This window comes from Pseudonaja textilis, chromosome 7 (genome assembly GCF_049901715.1).
Source record: "Pseudonaja textilis isolate UNSWEBS1 chromosome 7, rPseTex1.2, whole genome shotgun sequence".
NCBI classification, from domain to species: domain Eukaryota; kingdom Metazoa; phylum Chordata; class Lepidosauria; order Squamata; family Elapidae; genus Pseudonaja; species Pseudonaja textilis.
The window spans coordinates 11,050,307-11,076,222 of record NC_141996.1 but is presented as its reverse complement, the minus strand read 5'-3'; the positions used below and the strand labels follow the sequence as shown (position 1 = coordinate 11,076,222).

At 44.5% G+C, this 25,916-nt stretch overlaps 1 protein-coding gene across 1 annotated transcript in view; it reads right to left on the bottom strand.

Moving 5' to 3' along the window:
• The window catches only part of MTNR1B (melatonin receptor 1B), a 32,200-nt gene extending 20,315 nt beyond the window's left edge, over window positions 1-11,885 (bottom strand). The window contains 1 exon segment of the mRNA XM_026706868.2: window positions 11,436-11,885. Within this exon segment, the coding sequence (XP_026562653.2) occupies window positions 11,436-11,667 (232 nt within the window). The 5' untranslated portion in view covers window positions 11,668-11,885.
• Between the last annotated feature and the right edge of the window lie 14,031 nt (window positions 11,886-25,916).

Sequence of the window (25,916 nt, the reverse complement as noted above, 5' to 3'; positions counted from 1 at the left end):
TGGCAAATCATGCCTCTGGCTGGCCGCACCCGTCCCCTCCCCACCCAGTCAGTCATCGTGCATGCATGACATCGCGCACATGCCCGACATAGCTGACTGCATTCTCCCCAGCCCAGTCACTCCTGTTGGAAGTTACGATTCCCCTCTCTTCTAGGAAAACAGCCCCCACCCTTTGTCAAGTAGGGCTATTAAAATGGCTGGCGCCAGCTTACTTTTCACAACAAAGGAAGGAGAAAATTACAGGCATGAGATACAGAGGAAAAAAACCCTACAAAATTAGCTAAGATCCTTTTCCATACAAATCAAATAGATGGCAAGCTATAATAGATGGCAAGCTTTGTGACAAGCAAACCAAAAGGCATGGCAGGAAGCAACCATGATAGCAAACAAGCATCTACAAAGGATCGGGACCATAAAACCAAGATCCCAGGAAAAGATCCCCATCTCAAAGAGACAGGAATTCAACACACACAAATCAAAGACTTCACTTCCAAATCAAAGGACCTGAAAAAGTATAAGAAAGGGGTTTTCTTATCCACTTATTAGATTAATCCTCGGAACACTGCGAGATTTCTTTTTACCTGCCTTCTTATTAATAAACTGATTCTGACTTTCAACGCAGCTGACCAAATCATTTTGCATTTCTCCCAGCCGGGGAAATTTCAATCTACAAAAGGAAAGAACTTTGCCTATTCCTTAAAGGGCAAGGCTTCTTTTTTCCTTTCCTCACTCCTTAAGGTATTTCTTTTTTCCCCCTCCCGACTATCAGTTGTTCTGATGATCAGCTGTGCTGGGATCCCCCTTGCTGTCTTGCTGCTTCACCCAGGAGGCTTCCTTGAGGCCCAGGAGGCAAAAAGTGGGGGAGTGCAGGGGGTGCACCCCCCTGCTCCATTTTTTGCCTTCCTGGGCCCCAGGGAAGCTTCCTGGCATCATAAATACACCCCCAGGAGGCTTCCCTGAGGCCCAGAAGAACCCCAAAATGGGAGGGGTGCTGCAAAAGAAAAAGAAGAAGCCACGCCCACCCAGTCACATGGCCAAGACCACCTAGCCACGCCCACAGAACTGGTTGTTAAAAAATGTGAATCCCGCCCCTGGCTGGATCTGATCCCATCGCGGGCCAGATCTGGCCTGCGGGCCTTGTGTTTGACACCCCTGGGTTAGGACATAAACAGTTCTTGATTATCTTAATGGATGGTGTACATCCAATAACTCAAAGGAGAATTGTGACATTCTCTGTTCTCCTGGATCCCTTACTGCTTTCAGTCCTATCAGTCATAGTACTGTATATTTCAGGCTCACTACCTAGGTAGAAGTGAGAGGCAGTAAAATAATAGAATAGGGAATAGAATAGAATAGAATAGGGAATAGAATATGATAGAATAGAATAGAACAGAATAGAATAGAATTCTTTATTGGCCAAGTGTGATTGGACACACAAGGAATTTGTCTTGGTGTAAATACTCTCAGTATACACAAAGAAAAGATACATTTGTTAAGAATCAAGAATCATAACCTACAACACTTAATGATACTCATAGGGTACAATAAGCAATCAAATCATACTAGGAAATTAGTGGGATTCAAAAAAATTTACCACTGGTTTGGTGGGTGTGGCTTGGTGGGCATGGCTTGGTGGGCTTTGCATGCGTACACACACTTTGCATGCGTGTGCACACTGAACATTTGTGCAGGCGTAGAGGTGTTCCAACTCACCTCCTGCAAGCCTGCACTCTCCCGGTCGCTTCAGCAGCTGCCGCTTGGCCCTCTTCTGTGCCGCGCAAAACAGCAGCGCTTCAAAAGCAGAGGATAAAGGTGAGTATGGGAGCCTGGGTGGGTTAAGACAAAAGGGGCAACTCGGGAGTAAGGCTTGGAGATGATTGGAGATGATTGGCCCCTCCCATAAGACATAAAGGAGAAGCAAAGGGATATGAGCCTTTGCAGGAAGCAACTTTGTTCGTTTTGGTTGGTTTAAACTCTGAAGCTCCGCATTGATTTTATACTCTGTTTGGCCTTGAACAGCTAATTGGCAATTTAGTCATTGGCAGCATTTCAAGGGAGATAAAGGTGGATGCTTATCAGCCTTATCCCGAAAGACTGTGGCAGACTTCTGTTGGACTATTCAGAAACTGTTTGGGACTCATTACGGGCTGTGAACGCATATAATTCACATCCGTTCAAATAAAAACAAGTTTTTGGGAACAGCGTGTGATTGTTACTGTCTCAGGAAGCCTTGGTCAGAACATGGAGAATTCCCCCTCCCTGTAAGGAGGGGAGGGGAAATACCTTGATGCACTGGAAGAATTGACCTCCAATCCAATGTCCCTTTGCTCACAACCTTCCCAGCTAGCTTTCTTATTGATTTTCGAGAGAAGCCAACCAAAATAGATTGCAAATGGAGATTGCAGGGCCCTTGCCAACTGGTTGTAAATGTGAACAGATTGCCAAGTGTCTGCAATGTAGTTATGTGACTGGCATAAAGTTTTACAATGGGGTTTAAAGCGTTTATCGGCCATTAAAGAACCTGCTCCAAGAGATCACTGAGACTGCAAACAGTCATGAAATGACCAGTCATAAGTCAAGGATGAGCATGCACACCCTTAAACCATTTACCAATTTAAGACTAAAATATTGATCAGAGAAAAAGCTTTGAGATTTTGAAAGTATTTTATTGAGTGTTATGGATGGACAGTGATCTCTTGTATATTTGCTTATGTACTTATCTAACTATAGAGGAATAATGAGGATTGCTCCCAGATACTGTAAATGAAATAAAGAATTGCAGTCGAAAGTTTAAATTCACACGGGCTTTGTCAATTTTGATGCAATTCACTTATAATTAAATAAAAATGAAGCCAATGATAAAAATAAAGCAAAATGATAAGGTAGTAAAACATCAAGGAAGGAAGGAGGGAGGGAGGAAGGGAAGAAAGGAAGGAAGGGGCTCAAGAAGAAGGAAGATAAAAAGAAAGTCTCCATTATGTCTCAGTGTGTTTTTGTGGATGGAGACCTAGAAGATGAACAGACCTATGGAACAGCTGTCCTGCCCTACATAAGAGGTATTATAGACAAAACCAGTAAGATACTACACAGGCGTCACATCAAGACTGCCTTCAAAACAGACAGAAAAATAGCAGCCATCCTAAGAAACCCCAAAGATAAAATTGACCTGGAGAACCAAGGCATATATGAAGTCCAGGAGATTACAGCACAAGACCCAGGATGTCACAACAATAGAATTCAGAAGGTCATCGCACAGCCCATTACCCAGGTCATTACAACACAGGAGGCTGATAGACACACAGCCAATACCTCAGCCACACATGTTCTTATGAAAAAGCCAGTCAATCTGCAAACATCAACTCCATCAACCAATCAAGAAATAACAACACAGTCAACAACCCAGGAGATTACAGCACAAGACCCAGGATGTCACAACAATAGAATTCAGAAGGTCATCGCACAGCCCATTACCCAGGTCGTTACAACACAGGAGGCTGATAGACACACAGACAATACCTCAGCCACACATGTTCTTATGAAAAGCCAGCCAATCTGCAAACATCAACGCCATCAACCAATCAAGAAATGGCAACACAGCCAACCTCCCCACCAGTATATATAGGGAGACGGCAGCTCCGATCACACTTTGCTCGCACAAGCACAAAGCTGAAAGCACCAGCCTGAAGATGGCGAGTGGGACCTCATTGAAACATTGCCAAGATGCTCTCAATCTTACATGGGAAAAGACCCTTCCCATGTTCACAGGCAAAATTTCAGCTACTAACCACAGCTGTCTTTGTGCACTGAGAGTCATCTGGTGCTTGCTATCACTGCTTCAATTCCCTGAATATACTGACAATCAGCAGATGGGATCCCTTTTCTCATCTCCTCTCTGTCTGATTGTATTTCCTGATGAAAGTCTGATGAAAGGCCACCCACTGCTCCGATTCTGTTTCCCTGGGCTCCCTAGAGTGTTCAGCTAGATGGCTGAATGACAAAGCCATAAGATTTCCTTAGGAAAAGAGGAATGTGCTAATTAACCATTGTGGCACAATTCCCCCCAAGAAAAGGGAAGATAATTGCAACGTTCTCGAAGATAAGCCTGGTGTCAGCATTCCAAGGAACCTCCATTCCAATCAGTAAATCGGAGACAGGAATAATCTCAAAAGTACCTTTATTAGAATAGCACCTGACACATCTATGGAATCTCGAAACTAAAGGTTTCCCGGACTTCCCACAATGTCCCAAAGTACCAACCATCCCCTTTTCTCTCATCATCACATCACATGAACCAATCCCAAAGTAAGTTCCTTTTTGTTCCTGAGCCATTCTCTAGAACCTTGCACTAACAAAAGAATTCTATTTTGTCTACTAAGAGCTACTCAATTAAAATCACCCTCTCCCACTTTCTCAAGCTATGTGGCAGTGTTGAATAAGGTTTCCAAAGCTGACACTTGGATCTAGGAAAGCTGCCTATCTATCATCTATCTATCTATCTATCTATCTATCTATCTATCTATCTATCTATCAATCTATCGGATATCTGTCTGTCTGTCTGTCTGTCTGTCTGCCTGCCTGTCTGTCTGTCTATCAATGTATCTATCTATCTATGGGATGCAGTGGCTTAGTGGCTAAGGTGCTAAGCTTGTCGATCAGAAAGGTTGGCAGTTCGATGGTTCGAATCCCTAGCGCCATGTAACGGAGAGAGCTCCTGTTACTTGTTCCAGCTTCTGCTAACCTAGCAGTTCGAAAGCATGAAAAAAATGCAAGTAGAAAAATAGGGATCACTTGACTCAGCCTTCCATCCTTCTGAGGTGGGTAAAATGAGGACTCAGATTGTTGGAGGCAATGTGCTGAGTCTGTAAACCACTTAGAGAGGGCTGTAAAAGCACTGTGAAGCGGTATATAAGTCTAAGTGCTATTGCTGTTGGGCAAGATGCAAATTCAGGGATGAGGATAACTGCTAAAAGTTAAAAAATCTCCCCCTTTTTGAAGAAAGAGCAATTGGTGGAGATCCATCTGGATGTCTTCTGGAATGAGGTAGAAACCTGGACAATCTAAAACAAGTAGACTCAATAGTTATCAAATGTACCATACAATTTTTTTGTGGTCGGTTGCAAGACAAAACCTTGGTGGAGGAGCCCCAGAGATTAATAACTTTCTGCAACCTTCCTTCCTTCCTTCCTTCCTTCCTTCCTTCCTTCCTTCCTTCCTTCCCCCTTCTTTTCTTCCACCCATCCCCGTTCTTTCCTTCCATCCATCCTCCTTCCTTCCTTGCTCCCTCCCCCTCCCTCCCTTCCTCCATCCATCCATCCCCTTCTTTCCTTCCTCCCTCGCTCCCTTCTTTCTTCCATCCATCCATCCCCTTCTTTCCTCCCTCCTCCCTCCTCCTTCCTTCCTTCCTTCCTTCCTTCCTTCCTTCCTTCCTTCCTTCCTTCCTTCCTTCCTTCCTTCCTTCCTTCTTCTTTTCTTCCACCCATCCCCGTTCTTTCCTTCCATCCATCCTCCTTCCTTCCTTTCACCCTCCCCTCCCTTCTTTCTTCCAGCCATCCATCCCCTTCTTTCCTTCCTCCCTCACTCCCTTCTTTCTTCCATCCATCCATCCCCTTCTTTCCTCCCTCCCTCCCCCCTCCCTCCCTCTTCCTTCCTTCCTTCCTTCCTTCCTTCCTTCCTTCCTTCCTTCCTTCCTTCCTTCCTTCCTTCCTTCCTTCTTCCTGCCTGCCTTCCTTCCTTCCTGCCTTCCTTCCTCCAGCCATCCGTCCCTTCTTTCTTTCCTCCCTCCCTCCCTCCTTCCCATTAATGAGGACTTGACCTACGAACGATGTCACAAGATCTCTGGAACAGGATCAAGTTTCATGCCTCTTCTTTCCCCCAAACATCATTGATATCAGAGTATTTGGCAGGTACTGGATGGGGAGGGATGAAGTGTCCTTCTGATCCACAAGGAGAACTGTCAGGTCGAGCCAGTATTTAATCTGACACCCTGAAAGTCAAAATGTAACGGCCTCTCCATTTTCATGGCTTTGTGGATTGTGGACCTGAACACAGAACATCCTTAATATTACAGGGACAATTATTACCGATGAGAAGATAAACAGAATTCTGAGGCCTCTTGATCATCAGAAATTGTGAGATAAAGAGAAGGCTGTATGTTCAGGAATTGGCCTCACGTGGGAAATTCTGCCATCAGTCGTTTCCACTGTCACCAGTGTCAGCATTACAGCAAATCTCCACTCCAACCCATAACTCCGAGACAGACATCTTCTCAAAAGTTTACTTGGATAGTAACTGGCACAATTGGGGAATCCCGAATCTGAAAGTTCTGGGCTTCCTTGCAATAAGTAAAAACTACAAATCCATCCCCTGCACCCATCATCACATCACATGCCCCAATCACCATCCGTCCCAACTTGAAATGTCCTCTCAACCAGGTGCAGAAATAACATGACCTTAAATTAGAAAAAGAATGTTATTATATCTAACTACATACACTCCAATAAATTTCCCCCCTCCCACTTTCCCAGGCTCAAATGTGGCAGCATGGGAGCATCCCGTCTCAATATGGCTTAACAACTGTGTTACTAGTTTAACTACTGCAGTGATTCAACTAACAACAGTGACAATCATGATCTTCATTTAATGACCCCATAATCCTTGTGGGGTGGAGTCTGGGCAACTGAATGGAGCTAGCAGAGTGCTTACTGGCCAGATGCTCTTCCTGTTGCCAATGCAGAGTTTTGTTCAGCAGATATATTCTCAGTGTACCCAGAGAGAGAAATATCTGCCTCAACCTAGGATCGAACTCACAGCCTCCTGATTGTGAAGCAAGAGCTCCACCTCTAGGCCACTGTACCTCAACTGGCTGAGCAGGCAAACCATACTGCATGCATGCAGCTGTAGATTTTCCAAAAACTGTTACTAGCTCAGAATCTGTCAGGGTCAGAAGGGGCATAACTGAACCAGCCTTGACTGCAAAGGTTAATAGGAAAGATCAAATGCTGACCTGAACATCATCTGAAAGAGCTCTGTGTAATCACCAAATGCCTTCCTGTCTAAAATCCCTGAAGGGCTGAATCCCTTCCTCATAAACCAAACTTGGGAGCATTTAAGGCAACTGCTCTCCTGTAAATGTGTGCAGCACTTAGCTATTGACTCACCGTAAGAACCTCAGCAGGCAGCCTTGTGCAGAACTCCTTGACATCTCACAATATAAACAGAGATCATGTGAATGGCAGTGTTGCTTTTCTGCAGCAACCATGGCACATTGCTTGCTGCAAATGGCATAGTGGCAAAGAACAGGCACGATGGCTTTGATAAACGAACCAGGAAAGACGTACCGGAGGGTTGTTTTGCTCATGGTTAACTGCAGCAAGAATGTTGTATGCCCAAAGATGGGAAGACTCTGAGACAAAGATACACAATTCTGTCCCTTGATTGCAATGCATTGTCCCCTGTGTGGGACAATGTGTTTCCCTATTTTAGGTCCCACGAGGTAATTCTTTCAAGCTGAGTTTCTTTTTTAAATTGTTTTACACCTATAGTTCTGCACACCAGAATCACTAGGCACAAGAACAGTTTTTTCCTGAATGCCATCACTCTGCTAAACAATAATTCCCTCAACACTGTCCAACTATTTACTAAGTCTGCATTTCTATTACTATTAATCCTCCCAACCTTCCTTTCACCCATCTCCTCCCACTAATGACTGTATGACTGTAACTTTATTGCTTGTATCCTAATGGTTTTTATTGACTATTTCCTAGTATGATTTGATTGCTTATTGTACCCTATGACTATTATTAAGTGTTGTACTTTATGATTCTTGACTCTTGATGAATGTATCTTTTCTTTTGTGTACACTGAGAACTTATGCACCAAGACAAATTCCTTGTGTATATTATCACACTTGGCCAATAAAGATTCTATTCTATTCTATTCTATTCTATTCTATTCTATTCTATTCTATTCTATTCTATTCTATTCTATTCTATTCTATTCTATTCTAGTCTATTCTAGTCTAGTCTAGTCTAGTCTAGTCTAGTCTAGTCTAGTCTAGTCTATTGAAATGTGTGGCTGAAATTTATCACTCAGAGTATATGACTTTTCTAGAGCAGACCATGACCTTGTGCATAAAATTACTTTCAGATTTTGGCCTCAGCTACTTTAATTTCCAATGTACCTGCCAATAAAGAATTCTATTCTATTCTATTCTATTCTATTCTATTCTATTCTATTCTATTCTATTCTATTCTATTCTATTCTATTCTATTCTATTCTATTCTAGTCTATTCTATTCTAGTCTATTCTAGTCTAGTCTAGTCTAGTCTAGTCTATTGAAATGTGTGGCTGAAATTTATCACTCAGAGTATATGACTTTCCTAGAGCAGACCATGACCTTGTGCATAAAATTACTTTCAGATTTTGGCCTCAACTACTTTAATTTCCAATGTACCTGCCAATAAAGAATTCTATTCTATTCTATTCTATTCTATTCTATTCTATTCTATTCTATTCTATTCTATTCTATTCTATTCTATTCTATTCTATGTCTATTCTATAGACAATATCATGTCAGGGTAACCACTCTACTACCTGCATCTACAATATACTCTGTCAATTGTTAAGGAGGGACTGTCTTCACCCCCTTTCTCTCACATATGATATCTGGATCAAGGTGCCTCTTACTCCTGCAGCCCCTCCTTCCTGGAGATCCACCTGTCAACCCTGAAGCTGACCTAGCTGTAGCCATTTTGGGGCACCAATACGGCCACAACTGGAGCCATGGGAAAGGGATGGGGAAGTAAAGATAGCTGGCATGCTGTAGCCAAAATAAAATACTTTCTCTTGGGAACCAAGGACATTCCCACCAGGTGTCCAGAAGGAGGGGACTGGAGTCATCGAGCAACTGGACTGTATCCTGATTGGATCACGTGATAGATTGTTTGGAGAAAGTGAAAGAATTTTTATTTTTAATTAGGTGAAAACTGCGGGAACATTTAGAGTCAGTTTTCAGTAGCTCGTGCCAATATGACATCTATGTATATATAAAAGCGAAATACCACTCAAGCATCATCACAAAATCTCCAGAACTGTAAAGTCTACAAACTTGAAATTTAGCATATATGTTCCTCTTGGCTTCTAGGTGCTCACTAAGAGAAAGGAGTTTTCAAAATGACCATCAGAGCATTAGTATTTTGTATATTATTATTAACATGCTCTGATGCTAAGGAGTTCTACTCCCCCTCCCCACCTGAAAAGAAATCTCTTCCAAATGCAAAACACAAGCAGAGGAGAGGAGTTTCAGTTTTGGTTTTAGCTTCACAGCACCAAGCAGCTTTAGCGCTGAACAGTTGAGCTAAGCCATGCCCAGGCTCCTTGCTGTCTCCTTCTTGCTCACACAGCAAATACTGTTTCACTTTCCAAACAGACCTCAACTCTCTAACACACTGACAGGATGCTAACCAGATGAATATTGATGGATGCTGGTAGGCAGAGGCAGAATTTCCTTCCCTTATTTTTCCTCCCCCAAAACTAAGCCTGACCGCATAGTTTTGTAGTGAAGCATGGGTATCGAGCTAGTATCCAATAGATCTATTCTTGACATCTTTTAATGATTTTTTAAAATGGATTATTAAGCCTTTGTTTTTAGAACTGACTTGGAGTTTTGATTTTTATGGATGTGTTACTTAGAATCCTGACACTATCCTCATTCCAGGTTCCACCTTCCATCACAGGTCTGTTGCAATGGGAAGAGTCTAGTTTGGCTTTAGCTCTTTCTAACTTTGCCAAAACTTTCAAATGCAGTTTCTTTTCCTAAGAAATTATGGGAAGATAATTCATTTCAAAGTAAAAAAAAAAAAAAGGATGGGGGGAGATCCAAATAAATCTTTATAGGATGAGATCGCAATCACTCTTCTCTTTTCTTGTCTGTCCTTTTCCGCCCCAATTCAATCAGTGCTCACGGGAAGACTAAGAAATAGAAGCTGTTTTTTTATGACTACTTTGAAAAGGGTTCCTCATAAATGTTTATTTATATCCATGCTTACACAAATCTAAAAATGCCCAGTTGTTTTTTGTTTTTTGTTTTACTCAAACCAGTGATGAGAATCCATCAGTCTAATGCATTATAAATGAACGAAGATGGATGTGATTTAAAGACCACGTGTTTAGCAAACTGTTCTAACTTACGAAAGTGCTGGACAAAGGGGACTTTTGACAGGTCCTTCTACTTGTGGCCTTCGCAGTGTCTCTACAACGATGCAATCACAAGGAGTGCTTGGCAACAAGCTCACAACTATGACACTGCAGTGTCCTGCAGTAACGTGATCCCCATTTGTAATCTTCGTTGCTACCTTCCCACAAGCAAAGTCCATGAAGAAGCTGGCAAGTGTTTTCAAATCGCTTGCAGGATGCTGGGACTGCATGGGATTTGCCTAACAATGACAACTGGGACTGCCACAACTCTAAGTTGGCACAGTCATGTGATGTCACATTGTATGATTGTGTTGCATAGCAACAAAGTTGCTGGTCCCAATCACCATTCTTAAGTGAGGACTAACTGTACTAAGGTTTACTGTACGGACACTAAAATTGCAGATAGGTAAGAAGGAAAATCTTTAAGGGGAGATTGTGAATGATGGGATATCAATCTCATTCGGCAGCAGGAAAACTTTGGGGGGGGGGCCACCTCAAATGCTCTTCAATTTCAGAATCTGTGTTGAGCCCTAGGTAGGGACCAGGCATGGTTTTATGCCCAACAGGAATTATCCCCAGGAAAATGTTTTCAGTTAACTGAGTGCCACAAAGACGTATACATTGAAGTGGTTTGGCTGTGTACAGAGAAGGAACGAGAAGTGAATTGCAAAACAAATATTTGAAGAAGAACAGATGAGTGAGAGAAAAGGAAAATCAAGGTAGCCACACATCAGCTTTGTGAGGTAGTCCAGACAAGAAGCTTCTCCAGAAGGAACTGGTTCTAACCTTATTGTAAGGTAACTTGAACCCAACGTTGCAAGTCTAAAAGTATACCTCTCCCTCTTATACAGTCCAATTAACTAGCAAGCGTCCCTTCTGAAATGATTGCCACATGCACATTCCTTCCGTGAGCTAAAAATATGCTGCTTATCTGACCGTTGTTTAGTCTGAAGTTCTTCCACCTGTCTCCTCGCGGGAAAGATGCCCCGGAGTTTCCGTGCCCAACCTTAACCCCTCCAACTCTCTTGAGCCTCCGTTTCCCCTTGGGTAAGGGACCGACCTCTTGCAAGCAGTAGGCGAGCCACCCAGCCAAGGAAGAGACTTGGCATCTTCTTCTCCCACTCCCACTCCCCTCCTAGAGACACTTCGTGTCCCGGGGGGTGGGGGGAACTCACGGACACATGATTCGTCCTCCGGGGTGGGAATGAGCGCCCGCCCGCCGGGCTGCCTCTCCCCTTTACCTGCGTTCCGGAGCTTGCGGTTCTTGAAAACCGAGACGACGACCAGCAGGCTCCCCACCACGTCGACGACGGTGGTAAAGATCAGCACGCTGGACAGCACCGGCACCACCCAGCGCGGTCTCGGGTCTGCAGCCGCCTCGCCGTCGTCTCCCCCGCGCGGGCTCGAAGGGAAGGCGAAGGGGGCTCGTCCCGCCAGCCCGCTGCAGTTCCTCAGGGAGCCATTCTCCAGCATTTCGGAGCAGCCCCTCTGCGCTTCCACAGCCGCCCTCCTCCTGCCGTCCAGCCGCCGCCGCCGCCGCCGCTGCCTCCTCTTCGCATTGGAAGGAGCGGCCAGCTCTCTCTCTCTCCCCCACCCGCGTTTCTCTTTTCCTTCGCTCTCTCCGCTCCAAAGCGCTACTCCGCCGCTATTCCGCCCCGCGAGGGGGTTTTAATAGGCGGTTGCTTCTCCCCTTACCCAGCGCCGCCTTCCCTTTCTCCCCTCACCCCCCTCCAAACAAGAGGCGCGAAAGGAGGAGGAGGAGGAGGAGGAGGAGGAAAAAGAAGGAGGAGCCTTCTCATACATTTCATTGCCCACGATATATAAGTCATTAAGACTTAGGTGGGATATAGGATTAGATTAACAGAGTTGGAAGGGACCTTGTAGGTCATCTAGTCCAACCCCCCTGCTCAAGCAGGAAACTCTACATTATTTCTGATAAATGGCAGTCCAGTCTCTTCTCGAAAGCTTCCAGTGAAAGCTCCCACAACTTCTGAAGGCAATTTTCAGGTTGAATCTCTCTCCGTGTTCAGTTTCCATCCATTGTTCCTTGTCTGGACTTTGGATTCTTTGGAAAATAGCTTGACACCCCCCTCCTCTCTGTGGCAGCCCCTTAAATATTGCAAGACTGCTATCATGTCTCCCTTAGTCCTTCTCTTCACTAGACTAGCCATGCCCAGTTCCTGCAACCGTTCATCGTATGTTTTAGCCTCTAGTCCCCTAATCATCTTTGTTGCTCTTCTCTGTACTCTTTCTAGAGTCTCAACATCTTTTTTATAGTGTGGCGACCAAAACTGGATGCGGTATTCCAGGGGTGACCTTACTAAGAATTTATAGCAAGGGTCTTCAAACTTGGCAAGTTTAAGACTTGTGGACTCCAACTCCCAGAATTCCTGAGCTATTCCTGACTGGAGGAGGAATTCTGGGAGTTGAAGTCCACAAATCTCTGCTTTATAGAGTGGTATTAGTACCTCACTTGATCTTGATTGTATCCCTCTGTTCATGCAATTTAGGATTGCATTTGCTTTTCTGGCTACTGCCCTGCATTGCCGGCTCATATTTAACTGGTTGTCCACTAAGACTCCAAGATCCCCCTCACATCTCTGAAATTCCTCTAAGACTCTGAGATCCCTCTCACATAATTTATTAAAAAAATATATTATTATTATCCTCCCCAAATAGTTAATTCAGTTCACACATACCTAACGAAAAGAAAACCACACTGAAATGAAAGACATGTTTTCGATTAGAGTAGATAATATTGAATTATGTAAGTAGTACATAAACAAAAATGGACAGTTTGGGGAGGGTGTGTGTATTTAGGTGTGTGAATTAATGGGTACAACAGCCATCCTGCTGCATTTATTTATTTAGACTTAAGTTAGAAGGCCAAGTGACTCTGGTGGAGGTGTCCTCAGGGTCACCTGAGTGGAACAAAAGGGTGTGGAGCCTTCTTGGAACTGTTGAAAGAACAGTGTTGTAGGCTTGGATATTGTTGTGGTTCACCGGCAGCAGGTGTGGATGGCTGAGGTCTCGGAGAGCGAGGACTCAGATGAGGGGCCTGCGGGTGATGCAGGGATGGGACCAGGACCATCAGGGAGTGGAATGCTGCCTTTGGAGACTGTGGAGGCTGGCAGCAATGATAAAGAGGTTCCCGAGGAGCCTGTGCCCAGTGCATGTGCGCGCAGGGCTGCTCAAAGGTAAGAGCAGCTGCAGCAGCAGGGGCGACTCGGGAGTAAGGTTGCAAAGTAATGGCCCCTCCCTCAGGAGATAAAAAACAGCTGAGAAACCGGAGTTCTTTGCAGGAAGCAAATAAGCCTATGGACGTTCAGAGTATCTTGGTTGGTGTTTGGAGATTTTTTGTGTTTGAAATATTTCTTAGTAGCTTTATCTAGTGTTCTTGGCAGCCTTGAACAACCTTGGCAAGGCTTGTTCTTATCAGAGACAATTAGTTTGAAACAGCCTTTTAACTGTGAAGGAATGGAATTTATAAAGAATCATTAAAAGGTTTTGCTGTTGCCTCTGTTTCATGTTTGTTTCCTTGGAACAAGGTTTGGGTCAGAACAGGTATAGATGATGTCGTATCCCTCCCCTTCTGTTGAGAGAGGGCCGTTCAATTTTGACACAGTTGGCCTCTTTCACCCCTCTTACAAACCAGTGGTTCTCTCGGTCCAAAATGCAGACTTGACCGTCTTCAAAAGAGTGGCATTTTGTCTTTTAAATGCAGACGGACTGCTGATTCTTATCCTGATGGGTTTGTTCTCCTGTGTTGTGCCATGCATTTATGAAGCAGTCGTTTTGTTTCCCCCAGTGACCTGGATGACGGAGAATCTCCACAGACACCCTCTGATATGGCTATGGTCAAAGCCCTTGGCTATCTGCTCCAGTGGCATTCATAGCACGTGGAAAAGGTAACCACTCTTCTCTCTTAAGGCAGGAAGTTAAAACATCATTTTGGCTCAGAGTCAAAGGACGGGAATTTTCCAGCTTTTTCAGGCTGTGAAACAATAGTGGGATTCAAAAATTTTTTATTACTGGTTCTGTGGGCGTGGCTTAATGGGCATGGTTTGGTGGGCATGGCAGGGGAAGGAAACTGTAAAATCCAATCAGTAACTCCGGTACAAGCATAATCTCAAAAGTACCTTTAATTAGAATAGCACCTGGTACATCCGTGAAATCTCGAAACTAAAGTTTCCTAAACTTCCCACAATGTCCCAAACTACAATCCATCCCCCTTTCTCCCATCCTCACATCACATGGACTAATCACAATCTTTCTCAGTATAAGATTCTTTTTCTCTACTGCATCACACTTAATAACCTTGAACTAAGAAAATAATTTTATTTTGTCTACTTAGAACTGCTCAAATGAAATCATCCCTCTCCCAGCTCCTCAGGCTATGCGGCAGCGTGGAATATGGTTTCCAAAGCTGACAGTTACTGCAAAATCCCATTCCCTCCACACCCCACTAACCTGCTTTCCAGCTCTGTTCTCCTGTGCAGGGCAACACAAAAAAAGACCCAGCCAATCAGCTGAGACTCGGGAGGCAGAGAATAGATGGGGGCGGGGCTAGTCAGAGGTAGTATTTGCTGGTTCTCCGAACTACTCAAAATTTCTGCTAGTGGTTCTCCAGAACTGGTCAGAACCTGCTGAAGACCACCTCTGATGTGAAACCTCTTCGTTAAAAACAACAGAATCCATGAATAGCAGGCACAACTCTAATGGTAGAAAATTGTCTGTTTTCAAGTGATTTTTTGTTTTTCTCTCATCTCCCCCTTGAATTTCATCGAGTTCTTGCAGACCATACAGGTTTCTGTGGAGCACAGTTTGAAAAAGCTCTATAAAGATTCTTCATGCTTATCCATTTCCCACATTTTTTTCAGGGCAATCCAAGAGGATTGCCAATTACACGAGTTCCTTTAACAAATCTCCCATCTGGGTATTAGAAGCGGTACCTCTGATGGAGACCTGGCAGTGTATCCAGCTTACCAGAAACCCATTACGCAGTACGCAGTAATTTTGCATCAGGCACAAGTTTGCAAAAAAGAAAAAGAAAAAGGGAGCCAAGGAGATACGGAAGCAATTCTTCTTTTCATGTATTGGCTTTTCCAAGGCTGAATCAAGCTTTTTGCATCGTTGTTTGTTTCTCATCCACAACAGCTCGATGGAGGGAGGATGCAAAATGATGGGAGCTATTTTGGGATGTCACGTTCCTATTTTCATGGCAATATGCCCTAATGTACCCAGCAATCACTGAGATTATTTAAAACTGTTTCTCATGGTGCTTTCCAAGAGGATGCCAATATTGCTTTCATGCACCAGTAGGCCCACCAAATAGGCCATTTCATTTATATCACTTAAGTCCAAGTGTAAGACTTCCAGCAGAAACCACCTAAGGAAAGTTGCCCATCTGAACAGCTGATATCAGCAATAGCAATAGCTCTTGGACTTATATGTTGCTTTACAACCTTCTCTCTAAGCCAGGGGTGTCAAATTCAATTGCACTGAAGGCTGCATCAGGGTTGTTGGAAGGGAGGTGGGCTTGATCAGGGTGAGCATGGCCAGCTCAATGTCACTCGTGTCGGGGGCGCCGGTGGTGGCCTGAGCGCTTGGCCAGCGAAAACAGGCTCCCAATCTCTGTTTTCAGCCACAACAGCCTCCTACAGCCCTCTGTAGCGAAAATGGAGCTCTGTTTTCACTGGCAGAGGGCTGCAGGAAGCCACAATGGCTGAAAACGGGACCTGGGAGGGCCGTGCACAGCCCTCCTGAGCTCCATTTTCGCTGGCAGAGGCACTGTGGGCCAGTCCTTCACTGTTTCCAGGACAGCCCCACAAGCCAGTTCTAAGCACCCCACGGGGAGGATCTGGCTCCTGGGCCTTGAGTTTGACACCCCTGCTCTAAGCGATTTACAGAGTCAACATAATGCGCCCAAAATCTAGGTCCTCATTTTACCGACCTCAGAAGGATGGACGGCTGAGTCAACCTTGAGCCTGGTGAGATTCGAACTGCCAAATTGCAGTCAGCCGGCAGTCAGCAGAAGTCGCCTGCAGTACTGCACTCTAACCACTGCGCCATCGTGGCTCCATAAGTGGAGCTGTTTGCAAATGAAATGTCAGGGAGAGGAGCAGACACATGGATAACCTTTGCTCCCAACCAAAATCTATGGAGATTCTCAATCACCCAGGTTTGTCCCAAAGGTGCGTTTCCAAAAGGCCATTGGATATTCTCGATGAGGCAGGTACATAGTCAAGCTGCAATTTCTATTTTCTTCCTCTCTCTCTCTCTCTCAAAAAAAGGCTCAGGGTGGATTTCACTTTCACAGAACATCCTCATCATCCAGGACCATTGGCTTGGTCTTGCCCTGTCATTCGTCTTTCTGGAAGAACACCATGTTTCTAGCCCTCGTGGTTCCAAGAAACTGCTTGAGAACATATAGTTGATGGCAAGCCGGAGGCTCAGAAGTCAGTGAGGGCTGCCAAAGCAGAGAACAAAGGCTCCCAACTTGGACTGAGGATTATTCTTTCTCATTTTAAGGAGGCTTATATCCCATCACAGTCATTAACCTTGAAAGGAGCGTGTATGATAGAAGGAATGAAAATTGCTCTCTGGACAGCTTGTTTTCCTTTTCCTCACCTTGGGTAGAATCAAAACCTTTGACTGCCATTTATCAGAGATGGTGTAGGGTTTCCTGCTTAGGTGTGTGGGGGTTGGACTAGATGACCTACATGGTCCCTTCCAACTCTGTTAATCTGTTAAATCTGAGGACAATTAACCAGGGGAACAGCATGCTTTGGGTTGCTGTGGGTGCCTCATCACTCAAGATTTTTAAGAAGAGACTGGATAGCCCCTTATCTGAATTAGTATAGGATCTCCTGCTTGAGCTAGGGGCCGGACTAGAAGACCTCCATGGTCCCTTTCAGCTCTATTCTGATTCTGATTCTGACTTTCAAGAGAGCAGAAAAATCTACATTTGAACAAGAGAAACTTCTGCCACTCCTGTCGTACGGTTGGGGATTGTGGAAGCAGAGAGAATTGAATGACGTCTTATATTGGAGAAGGGGGGAAAATAGGAATTTCCAGACCTTATAAACTAGACATAGGCTGGGCGTGTTGCAAAATATTCAAATTAATGGTACAAAGCAGTGGTGGTATTCCACCGGTTCAGCCCAGTTCACATGAACCGGTAATAAAAAAATGTTACTGTTTGGCCAAACCGGTAGTAAGAAAACAGCTACTAGCTGAACTTTTTTTTTCCTCCCGATGATCAGCTGTTCCAATGATCAGCTGTGCCAGGATCCCCCTCGCTGTCTTACTGCTTCACCCAGGAGGCTTCCCTGAGGGCCATGTGAGTGTGTGTGGGTGGGTGTGCTGCGCGGGCCCCCTGCGCTCTTTTTTTTTTTTTTGCCTCTTGGGCCTCAGGGAAGCCTTGTGGGAGCAAAAATGGCTTCCCAGGAAGCTTCCCTCAGGCCCAGGAGACAAAAAACAGGGGGGTGTTGCAAAAACAGAAGAAACCATCCCACCCAGTCACATGGCCACACACACCTAGCCATGCCCACACAACCAGTAGTAAAAATATTTGCATCCCACTCCTGGTACAAAGAAGTTTCACTCCTGACAGTTACGTTCCGGCAGCTGTTTTCATCAAGAGAATTTATTACCTAAAAGCAAAATCCTGGCTAACAGATCTCTTAAGAGGAATGAATTTTCCCACTCATCTATGGAGAGGGCTCTTCTATGGAAAATGAGGAAGTCATTTGATGAATGGGCTGTGTTTTGCCTTTGATTGCCTTAAGTGGCATATGCAAACATTTCAGAGCTCCTTCATCCTTCGATCGTTCAACAAATAATAAAAAGTGCAGCTCTGGATTGTTTATGTGGGGAATGAAGTTGTGGTTTAAAGTGCAATGAAGTCGAGAGTCAGTTTAACGTAGTAGTGGCATTAAAGATACTGCAAATATAGATAAGGAGATGTTGTTTTTGATTTGCCTCAGGCGCACATGCCAGATGGAAGAAGAAAGGACAAACTACTTCTGAAAATCTTGCCAAGAAAACTGCAGGCCTAGGTAGCCCTCAGGCATCAACACTGACTTGAAGGCCCCCCCAAAAATGAAAGATGGAGAAGGAAGAAGGGAGGGCTGGATCAACGACATGAAAAGATCTGTCCCAAGGGTGTCAAACTCAAAGCCTGTGGGCCGGATCCTGCAGGGTACTTAACTCTGGCCCGCAGGGCTGCCCTGAAAACAGTGAAGGACCAGCCCACAGTGCCTCTGCCAGCAAAAATACAGCTCATTGAAGACCAAATCAGGGTTGTGTTTGACCTCGAGGTGGGGGGAGGAAGCAGGTGGGCGTGGCCAGGGTGGCCACAGGCAGTTCAACGTCACTTGTGCCGGGGGCGCCAGTGGCAGCCTGAGCACTCAGCCAGTGAAAACAGGCTCCCAATCTACGTTTTCAACCACAACAGCCTCCTGCAGCCCTCTGTAGTGAAAACGGAGCTCTGTTTTTGCTGGCAGAGGGTAGCAGGAGGCCATCCTGGCTGAAAATGGAGTTTGGGGGCCCATTTTCATTGGCAGAGTATTTGGGCCACCACAAGTACCTCCCCCAACATGAATGACACCAAAAGGGCCACGCCCACCATGGCCATACCCCCCCAACGTCAAACATAACCCTGATGTAGGCCTTGCTGCTGGTCGTTTCCCCTTCCTTCCTTCCTTCCTTCCTTCCTTCCTTCCTTCCTTCCTTCCTTCCTTCCCTCCTCCCCTCCTTCCTTCCTTCCTCTTTTCTCAGCATTGGAGCCTTCTCCCAGGAGCTAAGACTTCACACAATGTGTCAGAAGTAGAATATGTTGAAGAACTTTCAACATGTAAACTATTTCAAACCCTTCTGCCACAATTCCCATCTAGTCCTTAGCTAAGCCAAGCCTAACCTTGTATTTCTCCCAGCTAGGTTGTAGAATCTAGGCAAACCTATGGCACGTGTGCCACACGTGGCATGCACAGCCATTTGTGCTGGCACGCGAGCTGCAAGCAAACTTACCTCACTGCGCATGCGCGTGCCTCACAGCTGATTTTTTTCCCGGTTGGTTTGAGGTCTTTTCCGGCCTCCCAGAGGCTTGGAAAAAGCCTCTGCAGGGCTTTTCAGGAAGAATTATAGTAATAATACCGGAAGTGAGAAAATGGGCCTATAATTCGGCCTGAAAAGCCTTGCAGAGGCTTTTTCCAAGCCTCTGGGAGGCTAAAAAAGGCTTCAAACCAGCTGAAAAATCAGCTGTGAGGCACAATGCAGGTAAGGGGGTGGTGGTGGTGGGATTGACTGTGCATGCGCAGGGGGCATGGGGGGGTTGCATTGCATTTGGGTGCTGGCATGCAAGTGCGTGCATGCTGGAGCCCCAAAATGTTAGCCACCACTGTTCTAGGCATTCTCCACATTTCATCTCACACTTCTTCACTTAAGTAACTTATTTCCCTGCCCCACCAGGACCTGACAACTAGTCATTCTAATGTCAGCCCTTTCCAAGCGGTAACTATTTTATCCATGTGTTGTGATTGCGATTTCATCGAATAAAAAAGAGACAGTCCTTTGTTGTTGTTAGTTGCAAAGTTGTGTCCAACCCATCGCGACCCCATGGACAACGTTCCTCCAGGCCCTCCTATCCTCTACCTTCCCCAGAGTCCATTTAAGCTCACGCCGACTGCTTGAGGAACTCCGTCCAGCCACCTCATTCTCTGCCGTGGCCTTCTTGTTTGCCCTCAGTCGTTCCCAGCATTAGGCTCTTCTCATTATTCTTAACAAGAATGGCTGAAGTGGTTATTCATTGATTCCTGGTGGGTGGAGGAGCCTGTTGGCAGACAACAGCATCCTTAAGCAACCACGGCAATATGAAAATGACAATATGCGTGTGTGATGATATCATCCCACAAATGGCACAATGGAGCCCTATAAACAAGAATAGGAGTTTGCCAAACAACGTAGAAAAGAGACGCATTCCATTTATATTTCATAAATAATGAGCCAGCTGCTCCTTAAATAAAGTGGAGTTTAAAAGAAGAGGAACTCAAGTGGAGCTGTTTTAAGATGCCTGCTAGTAGAAGTGGAGCTAAACAGGGGTGGGCTTCAACAATATCAGCAACCGGTTGTCTGCCTGGTTGCTGAGTGGGTGTGGTCATGGTGGGTGTGGCCTAGTTGGCCTCCTGAACAATGGCAGGGGGATGACGTTTTCACCTTCCCCGGGCTCCCAGAGGCTTGGAAAAAGCCTATGCAGGGCTTTTCAGGCTGAATTATAGACCTGTTTCATCACTTCCTGTAATACCGGAAGTGACAAAACGGGCCTATAATTCGTCCTGAAAAGCCTTGCAGAGGCTTTCCCCAAGCATCTGCAAGGCTTGGAAAAGGATGAAAACAGCCTCCCTGGGCTCCAGAGGGCCTCCAGAGGTGGGAAACAGGCCAATTTCTGGCCTTCCAGAACTTCCAGAAGACCTGTGTTTCACCCTCCCCAAGTCTCCACATGGGCCCTGCACATACCTGGCATCCAAATGGGCCATGTGGGAACTCCTGGGAGGGGCAGGGTGGGGTGGGTGGCACTAGCCAGGGGTGGAATTTGTCAGTTCACCAAACCAGCCATAAAACTAGCTACGGGTTTGCCTGAACTGGGGTGAACCGGTTGCAACCCACCCCTGGAGCTAAGTACAGGTAGTCCTTGTTGGAATAAAAATCCAGTCTGGTTCCAAGCCGGGAGAAGGATACTGGAAATAAAATGGAGTCTGGCTACAGGAAAGGAAGCCTCTGTTTATTTGGATGCCAGAAACTTCAGTGACAGCAGCATATTTCTGGGGTGGCTGACAAAACGGGGTTGAGATAGGTGAGCTTTTTAATATTCTTTGGGGCATTCTGATTAGAGATGCCTGTTGGTTGTGAAATATACTTTGATCTGTGCTTGAATGCGCCCTTTTAGTATTCTAATGATTGTTGCCTGACTCCCATTATGACTGGGAGGTCATGCCCTGTCCTTGGAGCTGGGTGGGGAATGTAGATTTTAGGAGTCTTTGTTTTTCTACTTTTTAATCCCATCAGCTCCAGCCTTCTGTGGGAGCTGTGGCCCAAGGCATTTTGTTTATGAATAGGGTCAGTGGTGGGATTCAAAAGTTTTTACTACTAGTTCTGTGGGCGTGACTTGGTGGGCGTGGCAGGGGAAAGGTACTGTAAAATCTCCAGTCAGAGGTGGTATTTGCCTGTTCTCCAAACTACTCAAAATTTCTGCTACCGGTTCTCCAGAACTGGTCAGAATCTGCAGAATACCACCTCTGAACAGGGTGGCCTGGCTATCTTAATGGATACAAAATATCCATCTCTAAAGCATTCAAGCTTCCGCTTGAGGTTGTTTTGCTGTAGCAGGAAGACTGGGGTTGCTTTCTGCCTTTAAGAACATGTTTCTCCTATTGTCCTTTAGGAGAATATTCTGGCTCTTTTAATATTCCACAAAATATTTCATTCTATAGGAGGGGAGGGGGGTTTCTCATATCCTCAACTTATAACTGTTCATATAGTGATCATTCCAAGTTACAATGACACTGAAAAAATGTGACTTATGACCGTTTTTCACACTTACAACCATTGTAGTATCCTCAGTCACATCATCACAATTCAGATGCTTGGCAACTTACTCATATTCATGACGGTTGCAGTATCTTGAGCTCACGTAATCATCTTTTGTGACCTTCTGACAAGCAATGGGAGGAAGCCAAAATCACTTAACCACTGTGTTACTAACTTAACTGTAGTGATTCACTTAACAACTGTGGTAAGCAAAGATTGTAAAATGGGGCAAAACTCACTGAACAATTGTCTCACTTAGGAACGGAACATTTGGGCTCAGTTGTGGTCATAAGTCAAGAACTACCAGTTTAAAATCAAACACAGCGTTAATATACAATGGACCCTCCAAACATCTGGAGCAACTCTATTTTTTTTTACAGTAGATTTTCTCAACTCAGTGAATGTGATGATCTGGGGCATGACAAAAAAGCAACACGGTCAGATAATCAGTAGGAGTCCCTTTATTAGCTCCAACTTTGCCCCCAATGTTCTGGTTACCTTCTGGCCGTGAGAAAAACTCTCCCAGGAACAACTTTTGCCTGCAGAGAATCAAGTCCAAAACGTGGTCAACAAAAATTGTAACTATAAGTCCAATCAAAGCAAAATGAGGTAATTAATTCGGCATGGCAGAACCAAGAATTCCAGACATGAAGGCACGGCAATAACTCAACATGGTTGGGAAGACATCAGGAACACGGACAACTACAGTCAACACAAGATAAACTCATGTTTGTTCCCAGTAGCTGCCACACTCAACATGCATCTCTTTTAAAGTCTCATTCTCAGGTGTGACCAATGAAGGGAATCAGGGCCCTTTCCTCCCCATAAGCCACGCAACCCATGTTGCTCTCTTCTCATTCCTCCCTGCATGCCCTAGAATGAAGAAGGGATGCGCCTGAACTCCTTCTCCCTTGTTCTATCTCTTTCCTGCTCTGCCCAGCCAGACATTGCTCTTCCTCAGTTTCCTTCACCGCTAACGGAGCCACACTCCCATTCCCTGTTAGCTGTTTATCTTCCTCCTCAGATTCAGACTCCAACAGAGGCATGACAGTAAACCTGGAATGATACATCAGGAGGGTGTTAATGGTTCAAATCTCTATGCATTTTTTTTTCCCTTTCACAAGCGGTATCTTGTCAACGGTAGTAAGACACAATCCTTTGTGTCTTAACTGAGGATTTCTTTCAGGGGTGCATTAAAAAGGAAAATCACAGGAATGGGCCACTCCTGTGCCCTTGGCAAAGGATGTGGTGAGATGATGGATTCAGGTAGATATACTACAGGTAATCCTCAACTTACGACCAGTTCCATTAGCAACAATTCCATCAGTTTTTAATTTTTAATTTATTGATTCAATTTATATTAATGGCTGCATGTTGGTTCCTTTGCATCCATCCATCATGCAGCAAATAAAATTGACACCAGTCGATAGCAAACAAATGAAGTTAAAACAGAATTTTCTCTACATGGAGAAGGACTTGAGTTTCCTGCTTGCTATGAATCTGCTAATGATGAAAAACTCTAAAGGGAAAAGCGACAGGAGATATATCCCTACTTCTGTAATTTCCCTGGCCCCAAAGGTATATGTGGGTGTGGGTTTGGAAGATTGCATTGCCTAAAACATTTTATAATGGAAGTTTATTCATTTTTTTAATTTACAAGGAATATTTTTATTGAAGTATAATTTGAGTAGAATAGCTTTTGCAAATCACAGGTTGCTATAGTTCCCTCACCAGCTAATATCCTGTTTTGAATGACATGACTCACTCAGCCTCCAAATTGTGTATTAAAAAGACTGACATAGGCATGCTATTCCCTACCCATATAGTAAAATCTGCTGAGCTGGAAGGCGGAGTTATATGTGTCATCAGTTTGGAGCCACTGTGTTGCCACAAGAGACCCAAATCCAGCTTTCCGTTAATTCCATTTCAACCAATCAGAGCTAGAAGGGACTTTCCAGGTCTTCTAGCCCAACCCTCTGCTCAAGCAGGAGACTTTATACCATTTCAGACAGGTGGCTGTCTAGTCTCTTCTTAAAAACCTCCAGTGACGAAGCACCTACAACGTCTGAAGGCGAGCTGTTCCACTGGTTAGTTGTCCTCACTGTTAGGAAGTTTCTCCTTAATTCCAGGCTGTTTCTCTCCTGGATTAATTTCCATCCTTTGTTTCTTGTCCTTTGAGCCAATTTAATTTGACTGTTAGTTGACTAGATTCTTGTATTAGAGCCAGCGGCAATGTACTCTCCTGTGCTTTGAACTCAATAAATGCTTCTGGTTATTTGCAGCTGGCATTAATTCTTGCTCTGCTCCCACAGCGTCCACTTTCAATAATCAGCTTGGTAATTAGAAGGTAGTCAATTTATTAAGATAGTAAGATATTCTGAAGAGGAAATTATAATAGAATAGAATAGAATTCTTTATTGGCCAAGTGTGAGTGGACCCCCAAGGAATTTGTCTTGGTGTAAATGCTCTCAGTATACATAAAAGAAAAGATGCATTCGTCAGGAGTTGAGAATCATAAGGTATGACACTTAATGATAGTCATAGGGTACAATAAGCAATCAATCATACTAGGAAACAATCAGTATAAAGCAACAAAGTTACAGTCATACAGTCACAAGTGGGAGAGGATGGCTGATAAGGACTGATGACAAGGTTTAACAGTAATAGTGCAGACTTAGTAATAGTTGAACAGGGTTGAGGGAATTATTTGTTTAACAGAGTGATGGCTTTCAGGAAAAAAACTGTCCTTGTGTCTAGTTGTTCTGGTGTGCATGCTCTATAGCATCGTTTTGAGGGAAGGAGTTGAAACAGTTTATGTCCGGGATGTGAGGGGTCTGTTAATATTTTCACAGCCCTCTTTTTGACTCATGCAGTATACAGGTCCTCGATTGTATACAGGTACACGTTCCATATAGTCCAAATTATTTTTAAATAAACAAATCAATAAATAAAACCAGTTCAAGAACTAGAAAGTTTCTTTGAAATATTCCTAATTAGTTTCACCAGTAATAACTTCCCCTTAATAAAAATAAAGGAACTTGGGAGATTTTAAAGAGCAATGATCTTATTCGTTCCTAGGCTTTCATGGATGACAATACATTTTTCATGGGATGAAGTGGTTATGACCCCCTAAAGCCTCCGCGGCGATGAATACATAATGCTCATTATTATTCTCATAATATATCAACTAACCTATTATTCTATCGATTTCTTTGTCTGCTTATTTTTTAGAGTACTCATAACATCTAGCTTGGATAGAAATCTGACAGGATACAATAAACGTTGAAAATTACCGTGTGGTGAAATGCACGCCACGCACCTATCACCTATATCAGGGGTCTTCAAACTTGACAGCTTTAAACCTTGTGGACTTCAACACCCAGAATTCCTCCTCCTGTCATGTTAGCTCAGGAATTCTGGCAGTTGAAGTCCACAAATCTGGTGTGGTTCACCAGGAGCAGGTGTGGATGGCTGAGGGCTCGGAGAACGAAGACTCAGATGAGGGGCTTGCGTGTGATGCAGGGATGGAGCCAGGACCATCCAGGGCATGGAATGCTGCCTTTGGAGATTGTGGAGGCTGGCAGCAGTGATGATGAAGAGGTCCCTGAGGAGCCCATGCCCAGCACGTGTGCATGCAGGGCTGCTCGAATGAAAGAGCAGCTGCAGCAGCACGGGCGACTCGGGAGTAAGGCTGCAAGGTAATGGCCCCTCCCTGAGGAGATAAAAGCCAGCTGAGAAACCGGAGTTCTTTGCAGAAGGTAAAGAAATTTTACACTTGAGCCTGGTGGACATTAGGAATATCTTGGAGACTCTTTCTGTTTGAATTGTTGTTTAGTAACTTTATCTGGTATCCTTGGCAGCCTTGCAAAACCTTGGCAAAGGCTCTTTCTTATCGGAGCTCATTGGTTTGAAGCAGCCTTTTACCCGTGAAGGAACAGGATTCATAAAGAAACATTGAAAGGTTGTGCTGTTACCTTTGTCTCGTGTTTGCTTCCTTGGAACCAGGTTTGGGTCAGAACAAAGTCTTAAAGCTGCCAAGTTTGAAGATCCACTGAATATCTTCAGTGGTTTGGTTAAAAGATGGTTTGATTATTTCCACTTGCTTCTAGAAAATGAATAGATGTGTTATTAATAGT